Source organism: Amblyomma americanum, chromosome 4 (assembly GCF_052857255.1).
Source record: "Amblyomma americanum isolate KBUSLIRL-KWMA chromosome 4, ASM5285725v1, whole genome shotgun sequence".
Classification (NCBI taxonomy): Eukaryota; Metazoa; Arthropoda; class Arachnida; order Ixodida; family Ixodidae; genus Amblyomma; species Amblyomma americanum.
This window is the reverse complement of record NC_135500.1, coordinates 218,263,746-218,291,469: the sequence shown is the minus strand read 5'-3', so window position 1 is coordinate 218,291,469 and position 27,724 is coordinate 218,263,746. Positions and strand designations below refer to the sequence as shown.

At 44.2% G+C, this 27,724-nt stretch overlaps 2 protein-coding genes across 7 annotated transcripts; one reads left to right on the top strand and one right to left on the bottom strand.

Moving 5' to 3' along the window:
• The first annotated feature begins 201 nt into the window (after positions 1 to 201).
• On the top strand, positions 202 to 1,096 carry LOC144129361 (uncharacterized). Its single transcript, XM_077663437.1, has one exon. The coding sequence runs from the start codon at positions 594 to 596 to the stop codon at positions 942 to 944; it is 351 nt and encodes a 116-aa protein (XP_077519563.1). The 5' UTR covers positions 202 to 593; the 3' UTR covers positions 945 to 1,096.
• A 4,175-nt stretch (positions 1,097 to 5,271) lies between these two features.
• On the bottom strand, positions 5,272 to 27,303 carry LOC144129359 (spartin-like). 6 transcript variants are annotated; one of them, XM_077663436.1, is made up of 12 exons: positions 26,459 to 26,597; positions 25,911 to 26,367; positions 25,235 to 25,469; positions 21,919 to 22,119; positions 15,753 to 15,947; positions 13,390 to 13,542; positions 11,125 to 11,215; positions 10,560 to 10,710; positions 9,309 to 9,393; positions 9,146 to 9,237; positions 6,758 to 6,877; positions 5,272 to 5,459 (listed from the first exon to the last, which is right to left on the bottom strand). In XM_077663436.1, coding segments are annotated over exons 1-12 (1,878 nt in total). In that variant the 5' UTR covers positions 26,461 to 26,597; the 3' UTR covers positions 5,272 to 5,363. The 6 variants fall into 6 exon arrangements, with proteins under 6 accessions (XP_077519562.1, XP_077519557.1, XP_077519558.1 ...); XM_077663431.1 differs by lacking the exons at positions 5,272 to 5,459; positions 6,758 to 6,877; positions 9,146 to 9,237; positions 9,309 to 9,393 and having other exon boundaries at positions 9,964 to 10,710; positions 25,911 to 26,349; positions 26,464 to 27,303; XM_077663432.1 differs by lacking the exons at positions 5,272 to 5,459; positions 6,758 to 6,877; positions 9,146 to 9,237; positions 9,309 to 9,393 and having other exon boundaries at positions 10,350 to 10,710; positions 26,464 to 26,772.
• Between the last annotated feature and the right edge of the window lie 421 nt (positions 27,304 to 27,724).

Here is a 27,724-nt window from a genome sequence, read left to right as displayed (position 1 = left end):
GAGAAAGACACGAAGGACAACTACCTCAATTGTCTATGTTACTCCAATGTTTCACTGAAAACAGCGTCAACAAAGAAAATTCAAGTTTCGCGCGCTAAGCTGATTCAACGCGCCTCCTGCTCGCAGCGCCCCTTCAGCATCATCTGGCATCATGTCTGGTATTTCTGCCGAAGCAGCCCCGCCGCTTTCATTACATCCGTGCGTCAGCAGTATGTTGTCCAATATTTAAACATTCCACAAGCTAAAATCAAGTCGCCAACGCTTTGCAGTAGTGCATCACGCTGATGGTGATAATTACAATTCATTGGCGAGTTTGCCAGACGTGCGCAACATTGTGCAGCATTGCCTCGCACGCTCGGGTGCAGCAAAAGCACGGGATGCGGTTCCTGCTGCTGTACAGTGCACGAAGGATTCTTTAGCGCTAGGACACAGCACGCCGCATACGCTTACTGCGCTGCGCTCCTGTCCTCAGTCGCAGTGCAGCGACGGCGGCATTCGCCGATCTCGTGCTTAGAGGCGAAGCAAGCCTACAGGATTGCCACACGTCACGCCAGTGAACAGACGCTCAAGGCGGCCGACACCGAGTGGGCGAAATGTTTCGCCGCAAACCTCCGCTTCCGACGAGACCAACCCCGCCCACATTCGAAGCAATCCAGGAGGACTTGAACAACGCTTCCGAAGACGTCGTGTTTACTCTGTTGCCAGATGGCAGCAACCTCGAGGCGGCCACCGACGGTGCTGCGGCCTCCGCGAACGAAAGCGACGGACCGATGACGGCAGACGCGGCGTTCCTCAAGGTGAAGCACTTCATGGAGATGAGCGACAAGATCGCCGGCCTTGCCGAAGTGCTGCAGAAGAAGACTGAACACCTCAAATCGGTCAGAGACGATCTCCACAACGAGATTGAAAGGGTGAAAAATTCTTTACAAAATGTAAAACCCTAGTTCTTATTTCATAGCTTCGTTTACATCAATTACGCGTTGACTTGCATTCGTGTCTGTGTGTACAGCCTCATAAATCTTCGCGCTCTCGCACCACAACAGCGGCGCCGATAATTGCAGTTTTTCGACATAATAAAAGCGTGCAAACTAAAAAAGTAGTGAGATCAGTGACTGCTAAACAAGTGTTCAACGCACATAAAAGCACTGAGTTGCACACGTTAACCGAAACGGGCGGATATTTCACGAAGTTCCCGAAGTTCCCGGCTTCAGTTTCTGTCTCTGCTGTTCTTGAAAAAATTTGACGACTTCAGGTGAGTGCATCAGGGCCATTTTCTTCTTGTTGAGCACTTCTGTAAGCAGCGTACTCCTGAGAGAGTCCGCGTTGCGGCTGGCACTGTCGTCTTTGGCATCGTCCCCTTTTTTTGCTGCCGTTGAACTGGATGCGCTAGCTGGAGCAGTCTTCGAAGTACTGGGCGACGCTCCGTCGTCTTCCATGGAGACAGCGCCACGGGTTTAGAGCGCTTTTTAACGGGTAGCAGATGCCGAAAATCACGCTGAGGCGTCCTTGCTAGCTACCAGGCATACTTCGGCCATTTCCTGTTATTCGGTGGGCGGCCATAGCAAACATTTGCTTGCTACACGTGGCGCCCCCTTAGCTCTGCAACAGCTGTTCTCGAAACTGAAACCGAAGGCGAAGAGCAGGCGGATCCTTGTACTGCCATAATCAACAGATTAACGCAAAAGCGCCCGACTGCTGTGCGATGTAGTGCGCGTTAAATATCCCCAGGTGGTCGAAATTATTCCATAGACCTCCACTACGGCACCTTTCATCTCTTAGTCCCTCCTTTATCCCTTCCCTTACGGCGGTGTTCATGTGTGAGCCGATATGCGAGACAGATACTGCGCCATTTCCTTTCCCCAACAGCCAATTCAATTTAGACTGGCTTTTTTTCTTTTTAATGCGAAAGCAATCATGCAATGCGAAAGCAACCCTTCATGTAAAACCCCTGTCCAAGGGGCATTTGAGGACTAAATAAATAAATAAATGTATAGCTGACATGTGTCCGCAGACCTTGTCCGCAAAGTGTGCCCACACGATGACGTCACTCCAGATGAATGAATGAATGTGTAAATGTTTAAGGATAAGAAATAATTAATAGTATAATATGCCATAATGAAGAATGATGACGACACACCATTAATTAGTGTAATTAGAAAAAATGAGTTAATTAGTAAGGCTGGAAATAACGAAATGGAAAGCGATGACGTGACCACTAATTAGAGTGACTAAGCGAAGTAATTAGCGAGCCACGTGACATGATTTGCAAAAGGATGAAAGTAGCGTCACGGTGTTGACGCCACACAAGTCACGTGACAAAGATGATGCAAAAAATGAGTCATCTAAAGTCGCGTAATATGACGCAAAATTAAGTGATGACGCCACGTCAATATCACGTGACAGGATGACGCAAAATTTAGAGACTACATCACACTCGAGCAGAGTCTGTAAACAGGAGAGGAAGAATGATAGAGACGCGGCACAAAACCACGACTGCCAAAGCAACGACACTATTTTGAGCAACAGATATCGCAGGTGCAGACGAAATCCCCAGCGATGTCATTGTTGTTTGACCTCAATGCGGTGGCAGTAATCCCGAATAAGTTTATTAAAATTTTGAGCAACCGTTCGTCGTACAGCATTCTCGGTGGCGTCGTAGCATTTCTCTTTGCATATTGGATTGGAAAACATTTAATTCGTCAGAAAAGGCAGAATGCAGACGATCCGTGCTAGGTGGCTATCAGTCCACGGCTGACAGCGATCTGGGTAGCCCATTCAATGACCCGGGTTTGAACTCCCAAGTCTGAGCTGACCAACACGGCCTCCCACTGCTCGAGAGTAGCAACCTGTATTAGAGATTTCGGGGGCGGCTCCTCTTTACAATTCCACAATAGGTGATCATATGTGGCTAAATCACCACATAATGTACATGCAGGGTCGTATTCACCAGGGTAGAATTTTGACAGGAAAGGCGTCGTGAAGGATCGCGTCTGGAGTCGCCTCCAAGTGGTCTCCTGCTCCTTATTAAAGGCTTTGTCTGGAGGAGGGAATATCCTCCTTTCAAGTTTAAAATGATTAGTAATATCGTGAAAAGATGATAGGCCGTCCTTTGAAAAACTCTCAGCAACGACAGCGTCCCCTGCTCTGCTGACGAATCCTTGAGCTGTTATGTGGGCCGCTTCGTTACCAGGGTTCCCCGAGTGAGCCGGGACCCATATCAATTCAATAATTCTGTCTAAGTCTTTGGTTTGACCCAATATGCTCATTGCTGCCTGAGAAATTCTGCCCCTCGCATAATTGCGTATGGCAAATTGCGTATGGCATAATTGCGTATGGCAACAAGCTTACATGTGTTAGTCAAGTTGGAGGTTAGCTTGCAACAGGGGTTCGGACCAATGACATATGGACCTTCAATTGCATGCTTTCCGAGTTTAAATTATCCTTAAAAGGGCGATAGAAAATGTGGAGATGTGAAGTTGGAGGTTTGTGACAGGGGTGGGGACCGGCCATGACATCTGCACCTTCAGTTACATGTTTTAAAGCGCAGTTGAGGTGTCCACGGAGATGTAGAGCTACTGCGTCCTTTCCTTTCCTCGAAACACATGCTTTCTTGCATTTCTCCATGTAGGCAGACTAAAGTGCCCTCAGAATTTTTTTCTGGGTTGAGGTGTCCATGGAGATGTAGAGCTACTGCGTCCTTTCCTTTCCTCGAAACACATGCTTTCTTGCATTTCTCCATGAAGGCAGACTAAAGTGCCCTCAGAATTTTTTTTCTGGATTGTGGGGCACGACCTTATCCCACTGGCCCAGTTATTCACAGTATGCGCACCTGTGCCACTAATTGAAACATGTCTATTAAACTGTGCACTTTGCTGGAGGCATCTGTGCAGGCACTGGTGCAACAGCGGCTGAGACAGGTTCCTTTGTAATGCATGTTTACAGGTTCTCATGCATTTGTTTAGCACACGCTCATTTCTCTGCACCAAGAGCAGTTCCTCTGTTTTAAGAGCATTAGCTCTTACTACTTTTGTTTGTCAAGGTCGCGTCTGTCAGCAATGAAGGTTAAATTGATCAAAACAGTTACCACGTGACCACACCATGTCACATACCAACAGTGGGCATGTAGCGCCTCAGTTGATACCTGTACTTTCGATCAGTTATATACGAGCCAGTATAGCTGTTATCGAAGTGGGACTCCCCCGGGACCACCATTTACATAAAATGTGGGGGCCACCCATTTTACGCAGAATGTTCAAAGTGGTGTAAAACGGCTTGGTATGTTCCTGAAGATAAAATTACTAGTTAAAATGAAGCCATAAATATGTGGGATTCACACCGACGACCTTGCCGCCCCCAAACAGTGCATTCCGAGGGGGTTCCGGATGGTGTCAAACGATGTATCGTGATGCACACGCTTATAAAATTTATTAATTGATATAATGAGGAAATATACCGAATATAGTGCAGGAGACTGTAAATCACAATAGTAGTGCAGGTAGATGGTGCTGCTTGTGTCTAAGAAGGTATGTTTTCTGAAAACGAACCATCCGCGGACGTTTGGATTTGGTCTTCACGTTTGCCGAGCACACCGACGAAAACACTTCAAGCTCCCGCAACTAATGCTCTTAATTTGAACACCTCATGCAAATATTTCGTCGTTTTATGCCAACTTTCTGTGAGCACAGGCTGCTGGATATAGGACATGGGTGTTCGTGCTTAGCCATAGAACTTGCGCTTACCGCGATGATTCAATTAGCCTTTGGCTAATGAAAACGAGTTCCAGTTCCTGCTGCACTTCGATAAAGGCAAAATCAAAAACTGATCGAGCACCAAGATTTCAGTGCATGTTATACAGAATGACACGTAGCAGAAATTAACATGAAAGCTTCAAATAAAACAGTTAGCACAATGCATTGCTTTGGCACGTAAAAACCCATGGACCATAAACATCATCGAATCAACAGCTGGCTCTACAAATTAAGGATATTAAATTCTTGTATTCACTACCCAGTAACATTTTTACACAGCAAATTAAAATAACATGTAATAGTTTCAATAAGCATGCTTTTTCAACTATGAAGCTTTTGTTTTCATCAGCTTCCAGAATCGTGTTGGGGAACAGTGCGCACCTTGTATTTCTCCCATATCAGTAAACATCGAACAGAAAGAAAATTAACACTGCAACAGATGGACCAAACAGTATTGCATACCAAGCAGAAGTACCACCAAGGATTGCTTGGCATCAACACTACCAAAAACAGTAACAAAATCTAGCAGTACTACTATCGCATTTACTTCTCTGCTATGCATAACTGTACACAGCTATTAAGTTCTGTACAATACTACTATGAATGAAGTCAATTTCATGTGTTGTCTGCTTGCTGTCGCTGTTTCTTTTTCCTGTCCTGTTCTTCCTGGAGCTTAAGCTCTTCATCAAGTCGCTCTTTTGCTCTGTAAACCTGAAAACAATGAAAGAAAATGTTTGATTCAGGTAAATGTTTCAGCACAATACTGCTATGATCGCCAAGTAATGTGTGTACTGCGGAGACATCCTGTGCTTTCGGTATGCCTTGCACAGCAGGCAGGTGAGCATCTGACACATGGGCTATGAAGGATGCCATAGTGGAAGGCCGTGGATGAATTTAGACTGCCTGAGTTCTTTATTGCACTGACATCGCTCAGAACGCAGACGCCTTTTGCGTTTCACCTCCATCGAAATGTAGCTTCCCTGGCCGGAACTGAATCCAGGTCCTCTGGCTCAGTAGCTGAGTGCTCTAACCACTCAGTCACCAGGGCGTCTCTCCTGTCTACTAAACAAGAACATCAATATGTCTTTCAACTCAGACTTTTTTTTTCAGTACACCATGTCACTCCTATTACATAAAAGCTTTGTGCTCAAATGTGACCGTAAACCTGAACATGAAACATGCAATAACGCCTGAAGAAACCAACGTCTGTAGTTCTGGCTTGATCTTCATGTTCCATCTTTTATTTTTCGCTGAGTTCGGCTATTTACCACTGTGTTACAGGTTTTTGCCCACACAGATTTGCTAGTAACCGGTAATCTGTATATTTCAAGCATGCATAATTTATTTTTATTACGTTAACATGCAATTCATCGAAATTTCGATTTCAGTATAAGGTTTTAGCACACTGATACTGCAGAGGCTCAGAATAGTAGTAGCTTTCTAAGTGGTCACGGAATTCTAATTCCACTGTTCTTTTTGCACATTTACAAACAAGAAAAGACACCCAACTGGAGTATGCCAGTGCGTACACATTAAACACCTGTAAAACCCACACTCCAGAATCCTAGCACAAAGATTATTGTAACTGCTAGGATAAGCATACCAGTTAAGCAAGAACTATCACCAAAATGACCCCCGCAGAAACTGCTGGTCATGTGCAATACGCGTGGTAAAAACAAGTTAATCTGCGTTTTTATGGAGGCAAAATGCTAAGGCGCCCCTCCTGTGCTGTGCAATGTCACTGGATGCGAGTGCACGTTAAAGATCCCCAGGTGGTCCAAATTATTCCGGAGCCCTCCACTACAGCACCTCTTTCTTCCTTTTTTCTTTCACTCCCTCCTTTATCCCTTCCCTTATAGCACAGTTCAGGTGTCCAACAATATATGAGGCAGATACTGCGCCATTTCCTTTCCCCAAAAACCAATTATTATTATTATTATTACTTCAAACCTTTCTGTAAAATGACCAAAACTAACTCATGCTAACAAGCTCCAATCAAGGAATTTTACCTTTGACTGAAGGTAAAATGAGCCACCTTTGGACTTATCATTCACTTCAAACAAATGCTTGTAGTTCTTCTCCATCAGTTCGGAGTCAATCTTATTGACATTCAATATCTGCATAGCCTCCTGCAATTGATAGAACATACCAGGAGTTTAGCACACTAAAATACTCTTTAAAAAAATATCTTCGCAGTGAAGATTAATGCACAAAAATGGCAGTTTTTTTTTTAATTTCATTATTTCGTTCAACTAAAATCCATCATAACCACGCAAGAAAACATCATTTACAAGCAAGAAGTGCCAAACATTCGTTAATGCAACATTACAGTGGTATGTCTTCAGTGGTTGAAAACTGCAGGAGGCAACTGCCACTGCAGTTCTGCCCTATAAATTGTAATTCCTCGTGTGTGTGGTATGTTGCCAGAGGCAAAGAATTATATTACATTGTTTAGAAGGTGCAGATAATTCTGCATCATCAAACCTACTTCAAGGAAAGGGCTAGGCATTGCAGGCACACATCCTGAAGTTCTCTTCTGTACAGGATCACAGTGACATAGCAAAGATATGTTGTGTTTTACGTAACATTAGCAGCCAAGGCTATCACGCACCAAACAAGAGGTTAAAAAGTGTGTTGTATTTATTCTACTATAATTTATCAAACCTATGGTTTAAGACATTTGCTTACTTTAGAAACCTAAAAATACAGGACATACACACAAGGGCATTTCCACTGAAGAGTAACACTATGAAAAGGAATGTGTTCATTGTAAAGCAAAGTCAAATGTTTTTTTCTTAGTGTGTCGAGTTTTTTGCTCAATAAGGAGTGGGTTACTGTAAGCGTACCTACGGATGTTTACATAGCAGCTTGTCTTGTTTTGTCAGTATGAAGTTATGCGTAAGGTGTTTGTGTCCTGTGATGACATCATAAAATCTCTTCCTTTAAATGTTCCTGGCATGTGTAAGATTTCCATTCTCCTAACATGGGCTTTGCAAAGTGCAGTTAGTTATTTAATTCACTATTGAATGCAGACTACTATTTTTGTCTCAGTTTACAGTGTACTAACTTCATCCAATCTTAATAGTATATATTTACTTTCTTGATTTCTTATTGCGAGATTGACCGCTGCACACATCTGCTCTCTCAGTGCCTTTAATCCCACATGAAAGGATCCAGCAGAACCTCATGCTACATCTATGTTACGTCCTTGAGTTGTGGCTATTGTATTGTGTATGATGTCCTTAAGTAGCAGCATGACTGCATTTCTCGAGTGAAAAGCTGAGAGCACAGATGTTCTCGTTAACAATTTTTTTTTTTTATGGTGATACAGTGTAACTGACACGGAAAAGAAGCATGTTCTCATTCTGATGCTTTATGGCACCAACACCTTACACACAACTCAACACTGCAATTTCAACGCAGCCATGCAAAACACCAATGAGATTGCAACTGTCGTGGCAAATATATTTAGGTCGGAGCACATACAAAATTCAAATTCAGCACACGAGAATTGGTTTGTTGACAGTGAACATTAATTGCAGCATTGAAACTAGGACAACACCACTGTCTCTCTGGGTGCAACTTCAGAGGCTCAGCCCACTCCTGAAAGGCCACTATACTCCATTTCATACATCAGGTGCAACGCTGTGAAAGGTACGGAAGTAGCACACATGGGAAAATAAAAGGAGGCGTGTTACTCCGCGCTTGCTCTGTGGCCGAGTGGTCTATGACACGAGAAATCGACAGCGTGTCGTCAACAATAAGAGTGCATTTAATCAAGCTCATAACAAATGTGTCATGTAGTAGGCCTGCAGGCAAAAAAATTTAGTATGTTTCGCTCAACACAAGGAACACACTTCAGTTTGGTCGCGGATGCAGGCAGCGCGAACAAGAATGCTAGCTTTGACAGCGTTGCACCTGATGTATGAAACGGACTATAAGTAGGCCACAATCAAGCTGGCAAATTCAGAAGTTTACAATAGTGAAGTGAAGTGAAAGAGAGATGACCTTTGAGAAAAAGGCGGAAGGGGTTAAAAAAATAAAAACGCTACTACCAGACAGCATGCCTGCCTACATGTGTGTGCTCACAGCGATGGGCAGTCATTAATATCAAGTAAGCCCCCTCCTTTACTCAAGCAGTGCGTATCCATGCGAAATATGTCAAAGCGCTTTCACAATCATGTGCCTTTGACCCGTGCGACGAGCACAGTTAAATGTTCGCAGAGCAACAAAGCTAGCTGCCATCAGCTGTGGTGAAACAAACGCATCGCCAGGTAACTAGCGCACAGGCCAAATGGCGCTGATACCACCATTAGCGAGAAGAACGTGTCACATTCGTTCACGGAATGCGGACACACTGCTCAACTCCTCGCAAGAAACACCGCCCCAGTACGCACCTGTACGCTCATGCCCAGTTTGGCACTGGCAGCCGCTCTTTGGGTACTGTCGCCTCTCCCAGCTCCTGCTTGTCTAGCAGCAGCCTGGCTCGCTGTAAAGGACGGAAGTTGTTACGCAAGTCAATACGCGCATGTGAAAGAGCAGAAAGCGGTCACGGCTCACCGGCATACTCCTGCTGCAAGGCACGAGCAAACGCTCGCGCTACAACTTGAGCTCCGACGACTACTATTTGTGCCAAGTATTTTGCCTGCAACAAACCGAAAGACTGTAGCATGCATCGAGCACGGAAGCTCCAAGTTACAGCGTTAGCACGTTACTGCGGAGGAGCTCATCATAAAAGTGCGCCAGTTAAAAAAAAGAAAAACTTACCATTTTCAATAAGTCACGAAAACTGCAGTCTCAGTATGTGCGTCACTGACATTAACATGGAGACAGATTAGCGCAACAGATTAGTAGCATCACTACGTAATTGTGGCCCTCAAAAGACTGAAAACTGCACACATGGAGAACGCCATATTGGATTGATACCGCTGTCGATCGGCACAACCGACAGACATAGAGGCAATAGAGGCCAGCGATGCGGAGGAGCACACTACTTTGGAGCACCTTCACGCTCGAAACTGCTGGATGAACGCCCGGCCACGTGTACATTCAAGCATTTCTACGTTCCCGAAATCAGAGTAGATCTACGTCGATAAAAAGTATTACGCACTAGCATGGCGCTGCACAATGAAAGCTTACCTTGAGTTTACCACTCCAGTCATGTTTCAACCATGTCATATGGCCACATGCAAATTGCATACCACACAGACAAACGATCGCATTAAACAAACGTTTATTGTGAAAAATATACATCTCCAAAACAGCGCGCACTGTTACGCCTGTAACAAATTACACATATCTGCACATCATATACAGTGCACAAATAAAATTGATTTGCAGCGCATTGCTTTTTCTTTATGGAAGCACATATACCAGGACCAAGTGAGTAGATGAGTTAAAGGTCACTTCGGTCATCGTCTGACTCGTCTTGTGCTTCCCGTGATGCCTTTTGTTTCAGCTGAAGGGCAGAATGAAGCAACAAAAATATGACTAAAAGGCACATCACAAACTGTGTCAGGCGTTATACTTAACCAGCGACAAGCAAAAATCAAAGCAACAGTAATGCACTGATCTGAGCACCAGGTATACATAAGAAATTAGCAGGAACAACAGTGTAGGTTGACAGCACATTCATGCACAACAAGGCATTGTAATTTAAAAACAGCACAAGATCATCTACAGCTCTGTTTTTCCTTCTTGGGAGGTGTCGTTAAAACTAAGCAAAAATATTTTCTAGGACTTCTGCATTTCCATGTTCCTCCTTAATGATGCACTCTCACGAAAATTTCCTTGTGCCTCAAGATTGCTCACATATTCCTGAAGAATTGCTTTTCCTGTCTCTTTAGCAGTGCGTTTTGCAACCCCTTTGAATCCTAAACCTCGGACAGCAGATGTGGCCATTGTGACATTGGTGACAGAGTTCATAGCGGCATCCACCACTTGAGCTGCATCCGCTCCATACCTGAAAAGAAATCAGGATATTAATGCAAGTACCTAGCTCTCTTGCAATTACAAAGAGCAATGAATGGCTATCCTTGACTACTGTGTACAATGGTCAAGAGAGGACCAAGATTATGAACTGGCACATTTTTGCACAACATATGATCAGTACAGCATTGCAGAACAACAACATGCAATTTCAACTCCTGGTATGAGCATAGCAAGCACCGATTCATTATGTAAACATGAGAGCTACTTTGCCAACAGAAGTGATATTAAGCACAGCAGAAATGCCTTTCTGCCAGCTACCTCATGTGAGAAACGAATATTGCACAAAAATAGCTTAATGCAAATCAAACCCTGACCTATGTACTGCAGACAATGATAGAGTAATGAATGCGGCTCTCTGGCGCTAGTCAAGAAAAGAATGCCTCACTTGTGGCCCACGACTTCGACCGTCTCGTTGGCAAGGCTGGCTGCCAAGATCTTGGCTGCATTTTCCAAGCCAACGTACACAGTGGACACACCTGCATAGAAATGAAAAAGAGACAGTGGCATTCCCTGTTTGCCTCTTCTGTTTGTCTGCACAAAGCCGAAAGTAGCTCTAGATGGCTCTACAAAGCTAAAGCCTCTCATAGGTGTTTTCATGTTGCTCAGAGCAGGGGTAGGAGCATCCTGACTTTTTACTCAGGGGGTCACATCACCAAAAATGAGGGCGGTAAAGCACGAGAAGGGTTGTACTGTTTGCAGTGCCATTGCAGTGTGAAGAATGCTAGCACAAAACAGACAAAAAATAACTGTTTCAACAAGTGTTGAAATCTGTCAGAAAAGAATACCCTTTTACAGTACACTCGCAATAATTCAAACTCTGATAATTCATACTCTTGGTTAACTCAAACAAATTTTATTTTAATATTTTGGTCGGCTGGTTATATTTACAATATATTTTCAAGCCACTCATTTTGTACCACAATTTCTCTTAATTCAAACTTCACTTAGCTGTAATCAACCAAGGCTGGAAATGTCAGATCAGCAGCGCTGCATCAGTTAAAAGTTCATTGGTCGTACCTCGACATTGCAAGTGATCCTTCAAGTATCCTTTATCAAGCCTGAATTGCGTGGCACGTTTCGCTAGCGCGAGCCCTGATGTGCGCAAAATGGCAGGCATGATGATGACCAAAGGGCCTCCGTTTTCATGTAGCTTTTTAAGCTAGCTGTAAGCTAGTTTGTGCAGGTGTCGAGTAATTACAATTAGCACCCTTGCGAATCACTCCCTGGGGCGTTAAATAATTAAAGCATGTTCACAAAACTCTGTTCTATGCAATAAAGGTAACATTCATTTGTTTAGGTGCCCAGAACTAATGGAAATAAAAGTTCAGCTCCAGCAAGCATATTTACATGAAAACATTTCTCATAAAAATAACTTAGGTGCTCCCTTGTCGAAAACCTGCGGGATTCACAATGCTCCGAGACCATCAGAAGCACAATTCACTCACAATTTTCGACGACCACCCATAAAAAAAAAAAAAAAATGCACACGGCACATTGCTATTATTAAAAATACACTATTTTTACACAGACATGACGGAAGCGAACAGCCACCAAAACCAAGGAGCATAGGGAATGTCTTTTTTAATTTGTAGGTTTTCGTCAATGGAATATTAATAAAACCCACGCCCTCCGAATTTCACGCGAATTCAGATCCCACCTGTGGCATGCGGTTGTTTTTTCTTCTGCTTTTATTAATTTCCCATTGATGAAAACCCATAAATAAATAAAAAATGACATCCCATATGCTCCTTTATTTCGGTGGCTGTTGGCTTCCGTCGTGTATAACGAGGCCCTCTTTTCTCTTCACTTGTATGCTTAATAGTTTAATGATGGCCTAGAATCTGGCAGCCTTGACGCCATAGGTAGCATAAGAGGGTTCTCGCACAGCTTCTGCCCTTATCGTTCGATGACATTCTTACATGGCACTTGTGGTAATACAGGACATACTAAGTCCACTGCTATAGACGAGGGTGGCGCTGGTGAACACTCACAAGGTTTGCTTACGCTACACATAAATACCCCCGAAAGCAGAAGATTGCACAGCCGTCGCCATAGCTTACTCGGTAGAGAGCCCAAGGTGAATTTCGGCAGAAATTGTTGGGTTTGGATCCCACTAGTGCCATGTGGTTGTTTCTTCTTCTGCTTTTATTAATTTCCCATTGACAAAAAACTACGAATAAAAAAAGGACACTCCCTATGTCCCTCGGTTTTGGTGGCTGTTGGCTTCCGTCATGTATGCCATAACGAGCACCTCTCTTCCCATCACTTTTGTGATGGGAAGAGAGGTTTTACACAGGTTTGATACCAGCTGTTTTGCGACACAATATAAGCCTGCCATTCTTAACCCACTGTCTTTACAGCAGCTTTTGAACACATAATGTCCAGTGCATCAACATGACACGTTCGCGGCACACTTAAAGATCATTATCAATTTCCTGTTGCTGCCTTGCATATTGCTGTGAATATAACACATCATTTCTTACTTCTGGCAGGCCCTAAGTACACGACCTGTTCCGAATATCTTTTTTATGCACAGACACCGTTCAATGACTGCCAAAAGTGCAAACTGGCACCATGCATTTCAACTTGCTTTCACACCAGAACAACAGGATAGGTGTATGGGGTCAATTTTAATTTCTTGAGCACTTGCCTTGGAGGCCACCCTTGGCAATGGTGATTGCACCCTGGACCTTGCCCATGCTTGAAGAAGACACTTCAGGTGGGCCTGCTACACAGGTGTCACAAGACACATTTGTGGCCACCAACTGTGCCACTGTTACTGTCAGTTCGCCAACCTTGTTGGCTGCAGCAAGAGGAAACAAACGAGATCAGTACCAGCTTCTTTCGCAGAAAAATCAGACAATGCAGACTAACTAATAGCCATAAGTATAACTAAAATGAAATGGCTACAAATGAATGTTATTAAGTGTTTACTGTAGTCCAAGTCCACTGAGTGCCCACAGCAACAGCTGTTGTTTTTAATGCAGCATCCTTCTTCAATGCAGACCACACACTACACCAGCATGCCATTTTCGAAACTAAGGTCAATGACTTACTTCCCAGCTTGAAGTGTCACACCCGCTTATGATGGGTGTGACAAAGCAGTGGTGAAGTTCACCGTGTTGTGCTGTGAAGGATGCAGGAGGCCCTATTGGAGCAGTTCTGTTTAGATGGTTCGCACAGCATGCACGCAATAAAGCTTTGACGGAAACGTGAAAAACGGTCATTGCCGCGCTGTTCTCATCTCAGAATTAGGCAACCATTGCCTAGTCTTTCACAAAATAAATTTACAATGATGCAAGCAGTCCTTGACAGTTTTTTGGTGTCATTCAATAATTGAAACTTTTGGACAATTCATTTTTTCCTGGTCCCTTGAAGTTTGAAATAAAAAGCTTTTACTGTATTGTGTAAGGTTGGGCAATAAACATGTTTATTTACCTTAACACCTGCACCCTTTTTGTGTGGTGTAATGAGCAGTGGCGTCTTAGTACCCTGCAGAGTGAAGAGCTGTATCTGCTCATACAAATAGAGTCAGTACTGCTCCCTTGAAGCCAGTGCAGCTGCAGTGGTGACAGAACGCCATGCTTTGTGACCCGATTTGTTCAGATTGTTTGGCAAGTTCGCCAAATGAGCTATTGTAGCAGTCACTGCAACTATTACAACTAGACAATCATATTAATGACGTTTATATTGATGCTTATAAAACAGGCACATGAGTTACACCTATATAAACATGATAAAAATTTTAGAAAGTTACAAATCAAGCAGTGACTTCTAAGCCAAGAAATACAGTAGAATCATGATATGAATCTCGATATGATATGATCCCGGTTGATACGAATTTCAGGACATAAATTCATGAAATGCCATGGCCAGAGTGCATTGTGTACAGTGGGAAGATATTCAGATGTTACAAACTACACCCCCCATCCCACCACCGCCCCACCCCACTGCAGATGATAGGAACGCACGAGCCACAACCGCACCCTCGAGCACAAAGTACTTGCTGCCCGTAACCACCAACACCCGGTCACCAGTCACACAATGAGCACTGCAAGTAGTGAGCAGTGGTGCACGGCCCGTACATCGGTGACGATGTGATTGCCAGTCATGTCGTGAGCAGTCAGCGGCGGCGTGCAACCAGCACAGCGCTGACATCACAAGTCAGTCAACCCTGTCAGCTGAAAACATACGTATCTGCGAAAATTCTGCCCACGACTTTTGTTTATTTTGGATGACATGAATATTTTTGTGACCTCGTGAGATTCATATGATCGAGATTATACTGTAAACTATAATTAGCTGGTTATCAAAGCACACCATGTTTGGGTGAGGAAATGTCAGAGCTTTGAGAGTATTGCTGAAACCTGGCTTATTTGCCTGCAATTACTTCATGCCAACCAATCCTTTCACACTCACAGGGTCATGTTTATATAGCTCAAAATTCACCTCGGAGCCTCATCTGAACAAAGGCATTCCTCGACATTGTCACACTCCGGCAAGCACATAAATGCAGTGCGGTACACGTAGCATGTTTGAAGAAATGCAACCAGGTCTGACTCAATGGCTCCAATAAAAAGTGACACTGAAACACTTCCATAAGAATGCAGAATGGATTCCAACACAAACGAGAACATCATTCTCACTGACAGGACTAACTCAACTAAACTTGTGCTTTGCAGAAGAGCACAGCTGGAATACCTAAACAAGGAGCAGGAAAATGTTCCATTTTTTAATCCCTGCAAATGCGCACAGCTACTACGCAACATCAGGATGACATTGAAAGCTAGCCTACATAATTCTTTCACCATTTTTACTGCTCCACCACGTGTGGGTGCATTGAAAGCAATAGCCCCAAAAATAATCACCCCAGAAAGCAGTCCCTTGCTGGTGGTACTCTTGGCAATGAATCAACAGCTAGCTATTTCTCGTTTTCACCTGGGTTGATAAGAACGGTACCAAAAGTAATATTGACTACAAATGAAAGCATTACAGGCAAATCAAACTACTTACCGACACATTCTGTAACACCTCTCACTGAGCCTGTGACAGTGCGCAGAATCTCGAGCCCTTGCTTGACTCTTGGGTCCACCTTCATAGGCTCGGGGTCCGGTTTGAGGTACTGCTTGAGCCGAGCTGTACCCATCTTGAGAGCTTCGCCGGTCACAATGGCACCCTTGGTCAGGCCTTTTGACAGAGCCTCAGAGCCTGGAGCGCAATGAGAAGAAAGAGAGAGACATTTATTTCATCATTAGTACATAGTAAGCTTAAGCATGGAATGCATCATAGGGGTGGCCTGGCACATTCTAGCACCACAGGAAGCTATGGGAACATGCGCACACAAGAAATGACGTTGTGTTTTGATCCAAAGACAACTATGTGCAATTTTTTCTTCTAAAAAAATTATTTTGAGACTTCTGACTGTGCTGATGTTTGCCCAGCAGAAAAGGGCATATTTATTGCTAAGAAAACTGAATTTAAAAATTTTCCTCTCATTCTGATTCAAACTCGTGACGCCTACACCAAAAAGGACTCCATGATCAGCGCATAGAAGTGAATGGCAGTGCAGCCTAGCCTCAGGGGCCTGCACAACAAAAGCTGTTTTGATGCACCATAGCGAAAATGGTTGGTGGTGGTGATACCCTGTATTTCAGTCATACCTACTGTTAGAAGCCAACTTTAATTTGTCCTCAGTGTCCCTTTAAATTTAAATAAATATGCTACAGTTGGCAACAATACTTTCATTGTGCGATTACCACAGCTTCTTGTTTAGGCAACAAGAGAACCTTTAACAACAGACTACTTTTTGCTGTGGAAGAATTTTGTATGGCAGTCATGAACGTAGGAGAGCGAGCATGCTATGTGTGTCTAAATATTCTGCAAGAAAAAAATAAATAAATAAAATAGCCTTTTCGAAAGGGCATAATGGCAAATAGAGCATTTACTGCACAGTGCATGAAGTGAGCTATAGACTGAGGGCATGAGGTACGCTTGCATTATCCTACACGAAAATGGCACTGGTCTAGATTTTTTTTTTGTCCATTTCTTTTTTCTCACTGCATCCTATAGTGACTGTTATTTGGGTTTTCTTCAGATTTTAGAGCGGAAGTTCTACTCCTCCCATGCAAAACCTCAAGGTCATGTCGCTTCGAAGAATGACCAAGTGGCGGAGCAGTAGTGTGGCTGTGATGTCATACCATGCGACACGCCGCAGCTGCGCGGAGCCAGCAGAGTTTGCTCGCCTTTGCAACTGCATTGAACAACGTGATTCAACGTTTACCTCACAGTTGCTCTGAACCATGTGACTCGCTGTTCATCTGATAAGATAATAAAAAGTGCGAAGCGTTGCTTGGCGTTCGCAGATAGCCATGGAGGACTCGCGCGCTGGAACCAGTGCTTCGGCTGTGTATGGTAGACGGCTGATTGATTCTGATGATTTTTATGATCAAGAACGTCGACAGGGCACATTAGTGAAGGATAACAACGAGGAAACGTGCTAAAATTGAAGCAGAAACCGAAGAAGGACGAGGGGCTCGTCTTTCGCTCTGCAAACTAGGTTCAGCCTGGTTGAACCCCAGCCAATTTTTTTTGGTTTCCATCCTGCTCCGAGCATCTCGAAGGTGCCCAGCAGGTAGACATGTGGCTCTCTCTTACCTCACTCCTTCTGCAAGATGGCTGTTGCCAACTCCACAAGCAGGCACACCACACACCTATTCGTACGCTGCAAGCAATTTGCATGGCGTCAATATCTGGCCACCTCTGCACAGCGATAACGCGTGTTGCGATGCCGCGCCTTTTAATCTGTTGGGGGCGACGTGCAGCACGTGACACACGTGCGATGACAAGATCACATGGCCGAGACCTGCGCCAGCATAGGTGCGATGGTGCTCTGCCTTGTCCACACCGGCAAGAGAGGTTTCCCCTAAGAAAGTGCGCTCTCACAAGACCGTTTCTCCACAGCTATGTGTAAAGGTGCATGGCAGCCACTTCGAGGAGGTGCTCTTTCTGTGTAGAAGCATGTTATACAATATTTTTTTCTTAAGTGCCGCACTGACATGCCATGAGTGCCTTTACGAGAGGCCACTGTGGTTTGCAGTCGCCGCTGAAGTTTGTCGTAACAGAAGGGCACATGAAACAGTTTATTTTAAGTGGATTTTCTTTACATTGAGTTCTATGGAAAACCAAACAAATGGTCACATTTGTTAATTTTATCAGAGAATTCGTCTTAACAGTTTGTCTTAATGGGAGTCTGCTGTGTTTAGGCCTCAAGAAAGATAATTTGCTAGTTTTCCAGAGCGGAATACCAGCAGTAAATATTTTACACCGATCTGCAAAATCAAGTGCCATAATTGATGAATATAGAAGCTCCAAAGTTCCGAGAATTGTCATTCAAACACCTGAAGGAACGCAGAGTCAATCCCAGTTTCAAAGATGCACATTACACTTGAAATTATATTTTTAAAAAATTCATGTCATTATTGGTGGCAAAATGCGTCTGCACAAAAACTGTGGACTTGTGATACCTCACTCACAGTTTCAAGAAATATTTGCTGCGTTCATTGTATGGTGTAAAGAAACATCTTATTCATGACATGAAGAATGTTGAGTTCACCTGAAACAATGAAACTACTGCAGGGTGCAGCATACACTGAGAAAAAGCTGCGAGATTGCTGTATGCACAACTTTGTACAAAATGCCTTAAAGGGTTGTGAGCATAATGGATCCTTATTTGATGAGCAGTAGCCTCACGAGAGGGGTGCAGAGGATGTGGTCCGCACCGGGTGCAGAGCTCAAGCGGGTGCAGCTGCAGTATAAAAGGGGGCGGGGGGCACACAGTGGCTTGCTTGACTGTGAAGGGGCTCTGCTTCAATTCTGAAACTCACAGCCTTCTCTGACCAGTTGTCTGAGAGAGCACTTTAAGCCGAAATACCTTGGCTACGGAGACACCTCAAAACAGCATGCACTGACTTGGATGATGCCAAGCATTGGTCAGCATTGCACTTATTTACATTTCCCCCAGTTGAATTTTTTTCATCTTGCAGAACCTTATCACTAGACACTGAAATATTTCTCGAGATATCTCTACCTGCGGCGTCATGAGGGGGTCTGGGATTCTAATTTGCAACCTATCAAAAACTGCTTGACATCTAACAATGAAAACATCTAGGTTCTCAGGACTTGCAGTAGTATCTGTTGAAAGCAAACCTCTAAAAACATCAAAGTTGAAGAAACGATCAGCAGCTTTGCGGCAGTCATGGTGAGATAAAAAAAATTGGTGCCCATTTTTTTTTTGCTCCATTCCAACTTTGAGTAAGTGAATTCGTTCACCAAGTGCCAATAAGTTGTCTAACTGCATATGAAAACAAAATACTTGGAGAAAATTGAATTACTACTCATAAGTGTAGTACCCCTTGCCATCAACACGCTAATTCCATTTCATCTTATATGGTTGCCCTCACAACAGAGGAACCTTCATAGTGCTAGAGGAACCTCCATGATGCTGCAGGAACCTTCTTACTGCTTCTTTGATTGCATTATCGCCAAGACATCGCTGCCCATACAGAAATTTCTTTGGGCTATGAAACAGAAAATAATCACCGGCACCCAGGCCTAAAGAGCTTGAGCTCCATGAAGCTGTGTTCCCAGACAACTTGTATTTGCGAGACTTGTACATTGGCGCATTGTTGTGAACAGACTCACCGTAACGCATTTGCTGTCAACTTCACACGGCATTTCACTATTATTTCTTCCTAATGCCTTCGTTATTGAAGCAAACGTCCCTCCAGTAATTGTCTTCTGTTGTATGCATTTTAGTAATAAAATGCCTCCTGTATTATAAAAACAGTTGCTGTAAACTTCTTAGTTGAAATTTGCACACTAAATTTCTTTAGATTTCTTTAGCACGCATTTTCTGGAAAATCAGCTTGAGTGAATATGTTGATCTGCAAATGGAAATAGAATGAATCCATAAAACCATGCCACTGACATAACCACTTGAGGCATTTCTCATACCTCTAAGGCAAGGCTATTTTGTAAGACTAAATAATTTAATAGGATCTTAACTGTCACAGCTGCATTTGATTATGAATTAGCTACCCAACATGTTGAGCTCAAGGCTACCATATCACCAGTTTTCTCCCACCACAGAGGACCATTTTCAGCAAAATCTTTAACTGCCCAGTGATGAACAGATTTGTAAATCTACAGCAATATCTGCCTTGATTTGCTTGTTCTGTGCTTAACCCATTTTCTTCAATGGATTGTCCACAATCGCACAGAATGACCTGGGTTGCTGGCAGATTAGCAATGAGTTGCGCTGAAAAGGTTGCATACTAGAAATTATGTTATTCGGCTTTAAAGACAATTGCAAATCTAGGGCATGTTAAATTTTCTTGCTTGAGCTGTCAGGTGTGTGAACTGCAAAGTGGCACTCGTCGCACTTCTGACCCCTTTCACTGTATTTTCCTTGGCTTTTTACACTAACCATTTGCATGCTATTTTCTGCTACGCTGTAATTTGGAAATATTTGGCTATCAATATGGTGCCACTGACAAGCCTCTAGTCTCATTTGGGATGGAGCGATAGCTGGTTTCCTTTGCTTTTGTATCAGGGCAACACGGCCAAATGCTGCCTTAATCTTTTCTACGAGACTATCCTGGTGCAGCACTTTCTTTTTCTGTCGCTTTTGGCTGAGTATATAGCTGACGTAAACATCCAAATAGATCACACTGACAGCCACCACGGTGGCTCAGTGATTATGGCGCTCAGTTGCTGACCCGAAAGACGCGGGTTCGTTCCTGGCCATGGCAGTCACATTTCGATGGGAGCGAAATGCTAGAGGCCTGTGTACTGTGCGATGTCAGCGCACATTAAAGAACACCACGTGGTCGAAATTATCTGGAGCCCTCCACTACGTCATCTCCAATAGCTTGAGTTTCTTGGGATGCTAAACCAACCAAACCAACTTCACACTGGTGAATGTTTCCATGCACCCTTTCGGATTTCCAAACCAGGACTCAATTTACGTTGAAGTGCCATGCTCAGAGTTCGAGTAATGATCCTCACCTTGCAGACTAAGTCAGAGTCATTCATCGCTACCACCGTCATCTAAAATTTTAGGGTATTTGCAGTCTGCTGCATCTCCCTCACTGTCAAAAAGCAGCACAGTCTTCCCACAACACCATGATTGTGTTCAAAAGAAGCGGTGGGAAAATTTTTTTCCTGCAATATATTTTCAAAAATAGTTAGGAACTTGTGTTAACTGGCACGAAAACTACTTTCTAAAAATTAACAGCCAAGCATCTGATGCCAATTGCTGATATGTATTTAAAGAAAAAATTTGAAAGCAAGGATGGTAAATCGCTGCTCTGGAAGGAAAAGTGCTAAACTGAAATACTGGAACTTTCAGAGCAGGTGTCAAAAGCAGATCCTTATTACAAAATGCAGCCTGACGACAAACGTTACTCCAGCCTCAAATAAATACCTATGAGCATAGGCTCGATCAACAAGGACCCTAGTGGCTATAGTTTGGCTGGTGGGCACGCGAACGTAGTGCTCGATCCCAGCAACAGCGGCCGGATTTTGATGCAGGTGAAATGCGAAGACACCATGCCAGGCCAAGCCACAATGACCAATCGCTTCACACTGACAAGCCCACCTAGCCACAGTATGCCTTCTCCATCGACAGTAGAGACCAAATCGCACAAAATTACTAAAAGCGATCTACAAATGCATTCTACCTTCAAAGCAATACAGGAAATGAGCACTGCTCCATGTGGTCAGTGCTGACCATGTGCCACTACTACAGGGTGTTACTCCCACAAATATTTTTAAGGTGTCTCAACAACATGCAAAACAATGTAAGTAGTTAAGAGATAGAGCACGGGAAATAAATACAGGACACGGCGAGACAGGACACTATGTCCTGTGTCTCCTGCGCTGAATCTCTGTTACATCAACTAGCTCAGAGTCAGGCAGGCATGTATTCAAGAGAAGCTGAGGACCCGAGGCCCCCCCCCCCCCCCCCCCGCCTGCTCAAAGTGCCACTTTATGTAAGTAGGCATGGACAAATGGCAGGACCTAAATGCAGTTTTTTTTTTACTGGAGATGCATCAGAGTTGCTGACATCACTTCAGGCATGAATTAAAATAGAAAACTGAAGCTGAACTGAGCCACAAACCTGCTACAATGCTGTCAGACACCTTCTGGCTGAAGGGGGCTGACCGTTTGAATCGGCTTAGAACAGATTCAGGCAGGCACACGCAGCTGGGTGTAGCAAAGGCCTCTATCTTCATGGCTGTCAACTCCTCCATAAGAGACTCGAAAAGCGAGTGCATCTCAGGTGGTAGGTCTGGAGAAAGCAAGACTCCCACCGATGCACCTGGGTGGAAAATTGGAAAATGCCCACTTCAATCCCTGGCCCAACTTTCTTAGAGGACCTTTTCATACATCTCCGTCATACAGCATTCTTGCCCTGCTTTACTGCAACTGAAGCCCTCAGACATGTACGAGAATGCCTTGTAGCAGTTCGTTTTGAAGGGTTTCAAGGGGATCACCCATTCACTAGAGCACAGTGTCATCAACACTTATATCAACCATAAAACAGCTTGCTTCCAAATTATTTCTGGCAGCTATAATGTCCAATAACAGCAGGCAATGCCAGAAGCCAAGCAGAAGATGAACAATTATCTGCATAGAAAAACTTTGGACAAAGCCAAGAGGACCCATGATATTAATTTTGCTTAGGAGAGACGTAACCATTACACAATGTTGGTTCAGCTTGTTGGGCTGAACTTGCCACAAGTGCATACAAAATGTATTTTAAGCGTGCATGCCTAAACAGCTGTTTACGATCATCCCGTGCTTTTCCAATATTTATCACTTTCAGATAATGCTCGCCATTTCTATCCAAACTAAAAATTTGTTTTCTGCCGAAACAGTCTACGATGGCATCAAGAAAGCCAGTTAGTTTTGCATTGCGAATTGGTCACTTAATTTTCCATAGGAATGTACAAAATTTGGTACAAAGTTATTACAATGGTTGGAAATCATAACAGTGAAACACCACGTTTTGTCAAACGAGCACTCAAGCGATCACCAGATCACATTTTCCAAATATATACATAATGCTAGGAACTGAAAAAAAAAAAAAAGATATTACTATGTTGAAAGGCGCACTACCGAGTGTGCTATTTCGTAGAATATAATCAACGGCATTTGCTAGCTAACAGGAAAAAGCACGCCAGCAGCACTAAGAAGAGAGTTAAGCTTGACTGAAACAACAAAACTGCTGGTAGCTGTAGCACAGTTTTCGCAAAAGCTGTAAGTTGCAAAGCACAAAATTATGTGTACAGAGTCTGAAAAGGTTACATAAAGAAACTATAAGCTGTTAAACCCACCTTAGTATGATACAAAAAGCTTACAAAAATTAGAAAGCATGAATTAACCCCTTAAAGGCCAACTGTTCTGACCAAAAATGGTGCCAAAATGGTCCTTGAGTTATAGGGCTTTAAGCTACAAACTATGCCTCTGAAAGCTTAGGAAATATGACAGGGGCTCTGTAATAGTAGCATTAGAACAGTTTTATTAGCCATTATACTAACACTGCACCACCTTGTGAGAAAGTCAAAATAATTGAAATAGAGCTGAAGAGTCCCCAAGACTTTCCGAACATTAACACAACTCTTCAGTTCTGTAATAGCACTTAATGAACTGCAGTGTTAAGATCATGCAGTCTTCCTGCCATTCCATGGCTTACTTAACACAGTTCATCTGCCAGCAGTCTCGAAGTTTTACAGGTTACAGGTGTTCTCCAGAATCTATTCAATCACCTCTTGCATTCCATTGTAACTATGAAACTGTTCTGCATGCTCAGTTCACCAAAAACCCTGCTAACAGCTCCACAATATGCTCAATGAGGCAGGTTTGTCAAAACCCAAAGTAGCTGATTTGGTTGGGAGCTAATTGAGCTTGCCCAAGATCTTTAACCCTATAACCACCAACCCCGAGCTGTACTCGTGATGGGGGATTGTACCAATATCAACAATGACAAGTCATAGTTGTCCGGCAGGATGCTGCACTGCTCCCAACGCAAATGAAAAGTTATGATCGGCAACTGTGTTGGCTGCAATTTTCAACCTCACACCTTTAGCGTGCGCTTTAAGCCTGACAACGGTCACTATTCACCAAAAATTGATGAAAAATTTGGCGACTTTGGAATGTTTTATGGGAATTCATACAGTGGTTAATGAGCTAAGCAAGAAATTATTCGAGCAAAGCAAATCTAAATGCCCCAAAGCGACAGCAGGCTACTCAATGCTTTAAAATGCGCTTGATTGGCAAAGCAACAATAAGTGACATATCAAAGTATGAACATTCAAACTCTTTCTGGTATCATAGTGTTAACAGATCAGAACTCAAGAGAACACGAACTACCACAGAACTTCATAAAGGTGACAGGCAATTTGCATTCCTGAAATGTATGCAAGACCAGTAAAAGATCTTTTCATTGTCTTTTACATTTTCGTTTTGTTTTTGAGGTTTCTCTGAGTGATACAAACCATTTTTAGTTCAAACAAGCATTTGAGGTCTTTCTGCAGTCTCATTTATTACATGTTCACACAGTTGCATTGCTCAGAGCGCTTGTAAAATGCTTCTCTCGGCTAAACCACTGGCTTCTTTACGGTAAGATTTTGCAAAGAGGCTCCATTTGGCACTAAACTTTGTTTTATGCTATGTTTGAGTTGGACATTTGCTTGATTTGACGAGAATTAATCGGATATCCGGCATCACATGTAGCAATGCTGGACCAAAAAAGATGTTTTCATAACAGCTGTACTGGCAGGGCCAGCTATGGTCAGGGGCAGAACGACGAAGGGAGACAAACACAAGATGTGAAGCAAACAGTGCTCCCTAACAATCCACAGGTGAGAGAAGGCGCTACCAGTACAGCTGTTGCAAAAGTTTTTTGGTCCAGCATCACCACATGTGATGCAGGCTTCTTGTTAACTTTCATCACGTCAGGCAAGTAACCAACCCAAACACAATACAAAACAAAAAATATCGCCAAATGCAGCCTTTGTGCAATATCTGTGCACAAACAAGCAAGCTGGCTAGCAGAGAGAAGCATTTTATGAGACGCTCTCAGCGATGCAACAGTGTGTAAAGCCTATGCCATCAAATAAATTTCAGATGTCAGCTCAGCGATTGTACACCTTCCCTTGCATTCCTATCTGTCAGCTGCAGCGATTCCAGAATGCATAGGTATTAGGTATAGTCCAGCACTCAGTCCCCACACTTAGTCCTTGCACTAGTTCAGCTTAGGATTAGACACATATGCAACATAAATGACCTGAACAAAACAAGTTATGGAAAATTTCGAAGTATGGAATAATTAACAGCTATGAATTATTGGTACATAGGCACTGGAAAATGAGAACCGCATCGTGGCGTTCACATACAAGTGAATGTGCACTGTGCCAGCAATCATTATTTACCAGATTCTTTCAGCTGGGCATCAATGTTGGGGAAGATATAGGCTCCATAGCCTGACCTCAGGGCAGGGGACTGCTTTGGAACCAAGGGGTAAATCCATGTGCCCACTTGCAGCCAGGCCAGTGGCGACTTTTCATCAGGAAACATGGCATCACGTCTTCCTGGCAAGCGGTACACATGGAGGTCTGTAGGCTCAGGCGGTGCCTCAACCGCTCCTCCAGCCGAGACATAAAAAATCTGGAAAGACACATGTTGGTTACAAGATTATTCAATGCCACAACTGCACATGGCTAAAGCTGGTCTCCCAGCACCCTCCTTTGCTTAGGAAAAGAATAAACACTCATGCAGTTTTCTACTGGAAAATATCAAGAACATTTTCTATTGCCTGGTTGATAGAGAATCTTGCAAATTGCAGCGCTGTGTTCGTCCTTCTTTTCCGTCTTATTTTCTTTGGCTATGTGCCGTTGCGCTGGAATACTATGAACGTGAATCAAGAATCTTGCAAAGCACATGATGCACAAAGGTGACGACTCTTACACACGGCAAATTCTTTAACAGTATCAGCGAAACAGGCTGTAAACAGCCAGCATTTGGTGCGCATGTGCATATTTGTGCCCATTGCACCGCCTCGCCCTGTCATACATTTAGCGTTGCAACAGTGAAGCTTGAACTGCTTACCTGGACACCCGAATCGATGCTGAAGAGCTCCTCTGCTTCCCTTCGTGGTGAACGGGCGGCACCAGCGCTCGTCGCTTCTTCGTAGGTCGGCGGTCTGTCGCCGTAAAGCGGCGCTCCGCCGGCCGCTTCGATGGCGATCAGCCGAAACTCGACTTCGCCTTTGATGCTCTTCATCTTGCGCTGCAAGGTGCGCGCCTTGTCCCACTCCGGTCCTTTGCATCCGGGGTGATCGCAGTCGAGGTTCATGCCTTGGGTCAGCTTTTCGAGGCCCTTGTAGTACATCTCAGCCGCTAGAGCGTTCTCGCCCTGCTCTTCGTAGCTGAGACCCTGAGACACGTAGAGGAATGCCTCGTCGTGGTGCATTTGAAGGCTTTCGAGGAGCCCGCCCACTGCGCTGGACGCCGTGCCCTGCTGCACCGCCATATCAACGTTCAGGACACTGGAAACGAGATGGACCCTAAAGGAAGGAAGCTAAACTAGAACGAACCGTGCAGCGGTGCATTCAAAGGCACTTTCGCTCGCCTTAGTTGTGGAAAAGAACAACGTACATTACCTGGATGAGATCGGCGTTGCCCTCGACGGCTATATATACGCGCGCCTTACACAGCAGACTGTATCAGATAGGAACAGCTCCGCTAATGGAAGGCCGGGTGGCACTGGTCCAAATCGCTGCAGCTTCTCAGCTGATCGCGCGCCACGCGAGCAGCTTTTCCGCGTCATCTCGTGCAGCGATGCGCTCACGCAGCTACGCCGCTGTCACGGCAAGAATCGTTAGGGGCAGAGTGGCCACGTTTATGACTCCGAGATCGTAACAAATAAATGCATGATAACCTGTTTGTTGTTGTCAGCCTTTCAAAAGATTACCCGTTTGGAGCCGCGACAATCGCAGGCTAATGAAGATGTCGCTAGATTGATGAACGGTCTATGAGGGTTTATACCAAAGCTACTCGGGCTATGAAGGACGCTGTAGAAAGGCTCCGGAAATTTCGACCGCCTACTGACATCGCACAGTACACGGGCCTCTAGAATTTCGCTTCCATCGAAATTCGACCGCCGCGGTCGGGATCGGACCCGCGTCTTTCGGGTCAGCAGTTGAGCGCCATAACCACTGAGCCACCGCGACGGCGGAGATAGATGAAAGGTACACCACTGAGGTAAGGCCACCCTAACTGAGGACAAGTATTTTTCCACCGTGGGACAAACAGAAGTTGGTCTGACGAGCCGATATAATACCGCGTTCAGAATTGAAAATTAGTTTGAGGAGAGGAAATAGCGTAAGGAGGGGGAACAGATCAGTAAGGAGGGGGAAAGAAGGTGGGAGTGAAAGAAGAAAGAGAGGGGTGCCGTACGTAGTGGAGGGCTCCGGAATAATTTCGACCGCCTGTGGATATGTATACAACACTGTGGGCCCTTTTCTGTGTGTTTCTTCACCTTCTTCGCAAGTGTCAGCCATCGTAGCGCGTTGTCCTGTCCACCGTTCTTGTGATTGTGTCTTATTTTGCGCTAACGTTGGTGCATAGAACTATGCACTGACTAGCCCCGCAACAAGTGTTACTTGAGCACTTGGAGATATTTAACGTGCACCGACATTGCACAGTATGCGGACGCATTTTGCGTTTCGCCTTTAGCGAAACGCGGCCGCGGGGTAGGGTTCGAAACTGGGTACTAAACTACTAATCACATAGAGAGACCAGCGTGCAGAACGCGAAATAGATGTCGCCATCACCGGCCAATTTCCCCAGCAAAATGCACGCGTCAAAACCGAATGTTCTCGGATCCCATAGGCAGGGTTTCGATCGGGACTCTTTGTAACC

Coding starts and splice junctions, on each gene's coding strand:
- LOC144129359 (XM_077663436.1), bottom strand. Junction 9,238..9,308: donor CTTGCAGCAGGAGTATGCCG/GTGAGCCGTGAC, acceptor CGTCCTTTACAG/CGAGCCAGGCTGCTGCTAGA. Junction 6,878..9,145: donor AACTGGGCATGAGCGTACAG/GTGCGTACTGGG, acceptor TATCAATTGCAG/GAGGCTATGCAGATATTGAA.
- LOC144129361 (XM_077663437.1), top strand. CDS start 594: ATGTTTCGCCGCAAACCTCCGCTTCCGACGAGACCAACCCCGCCCACA.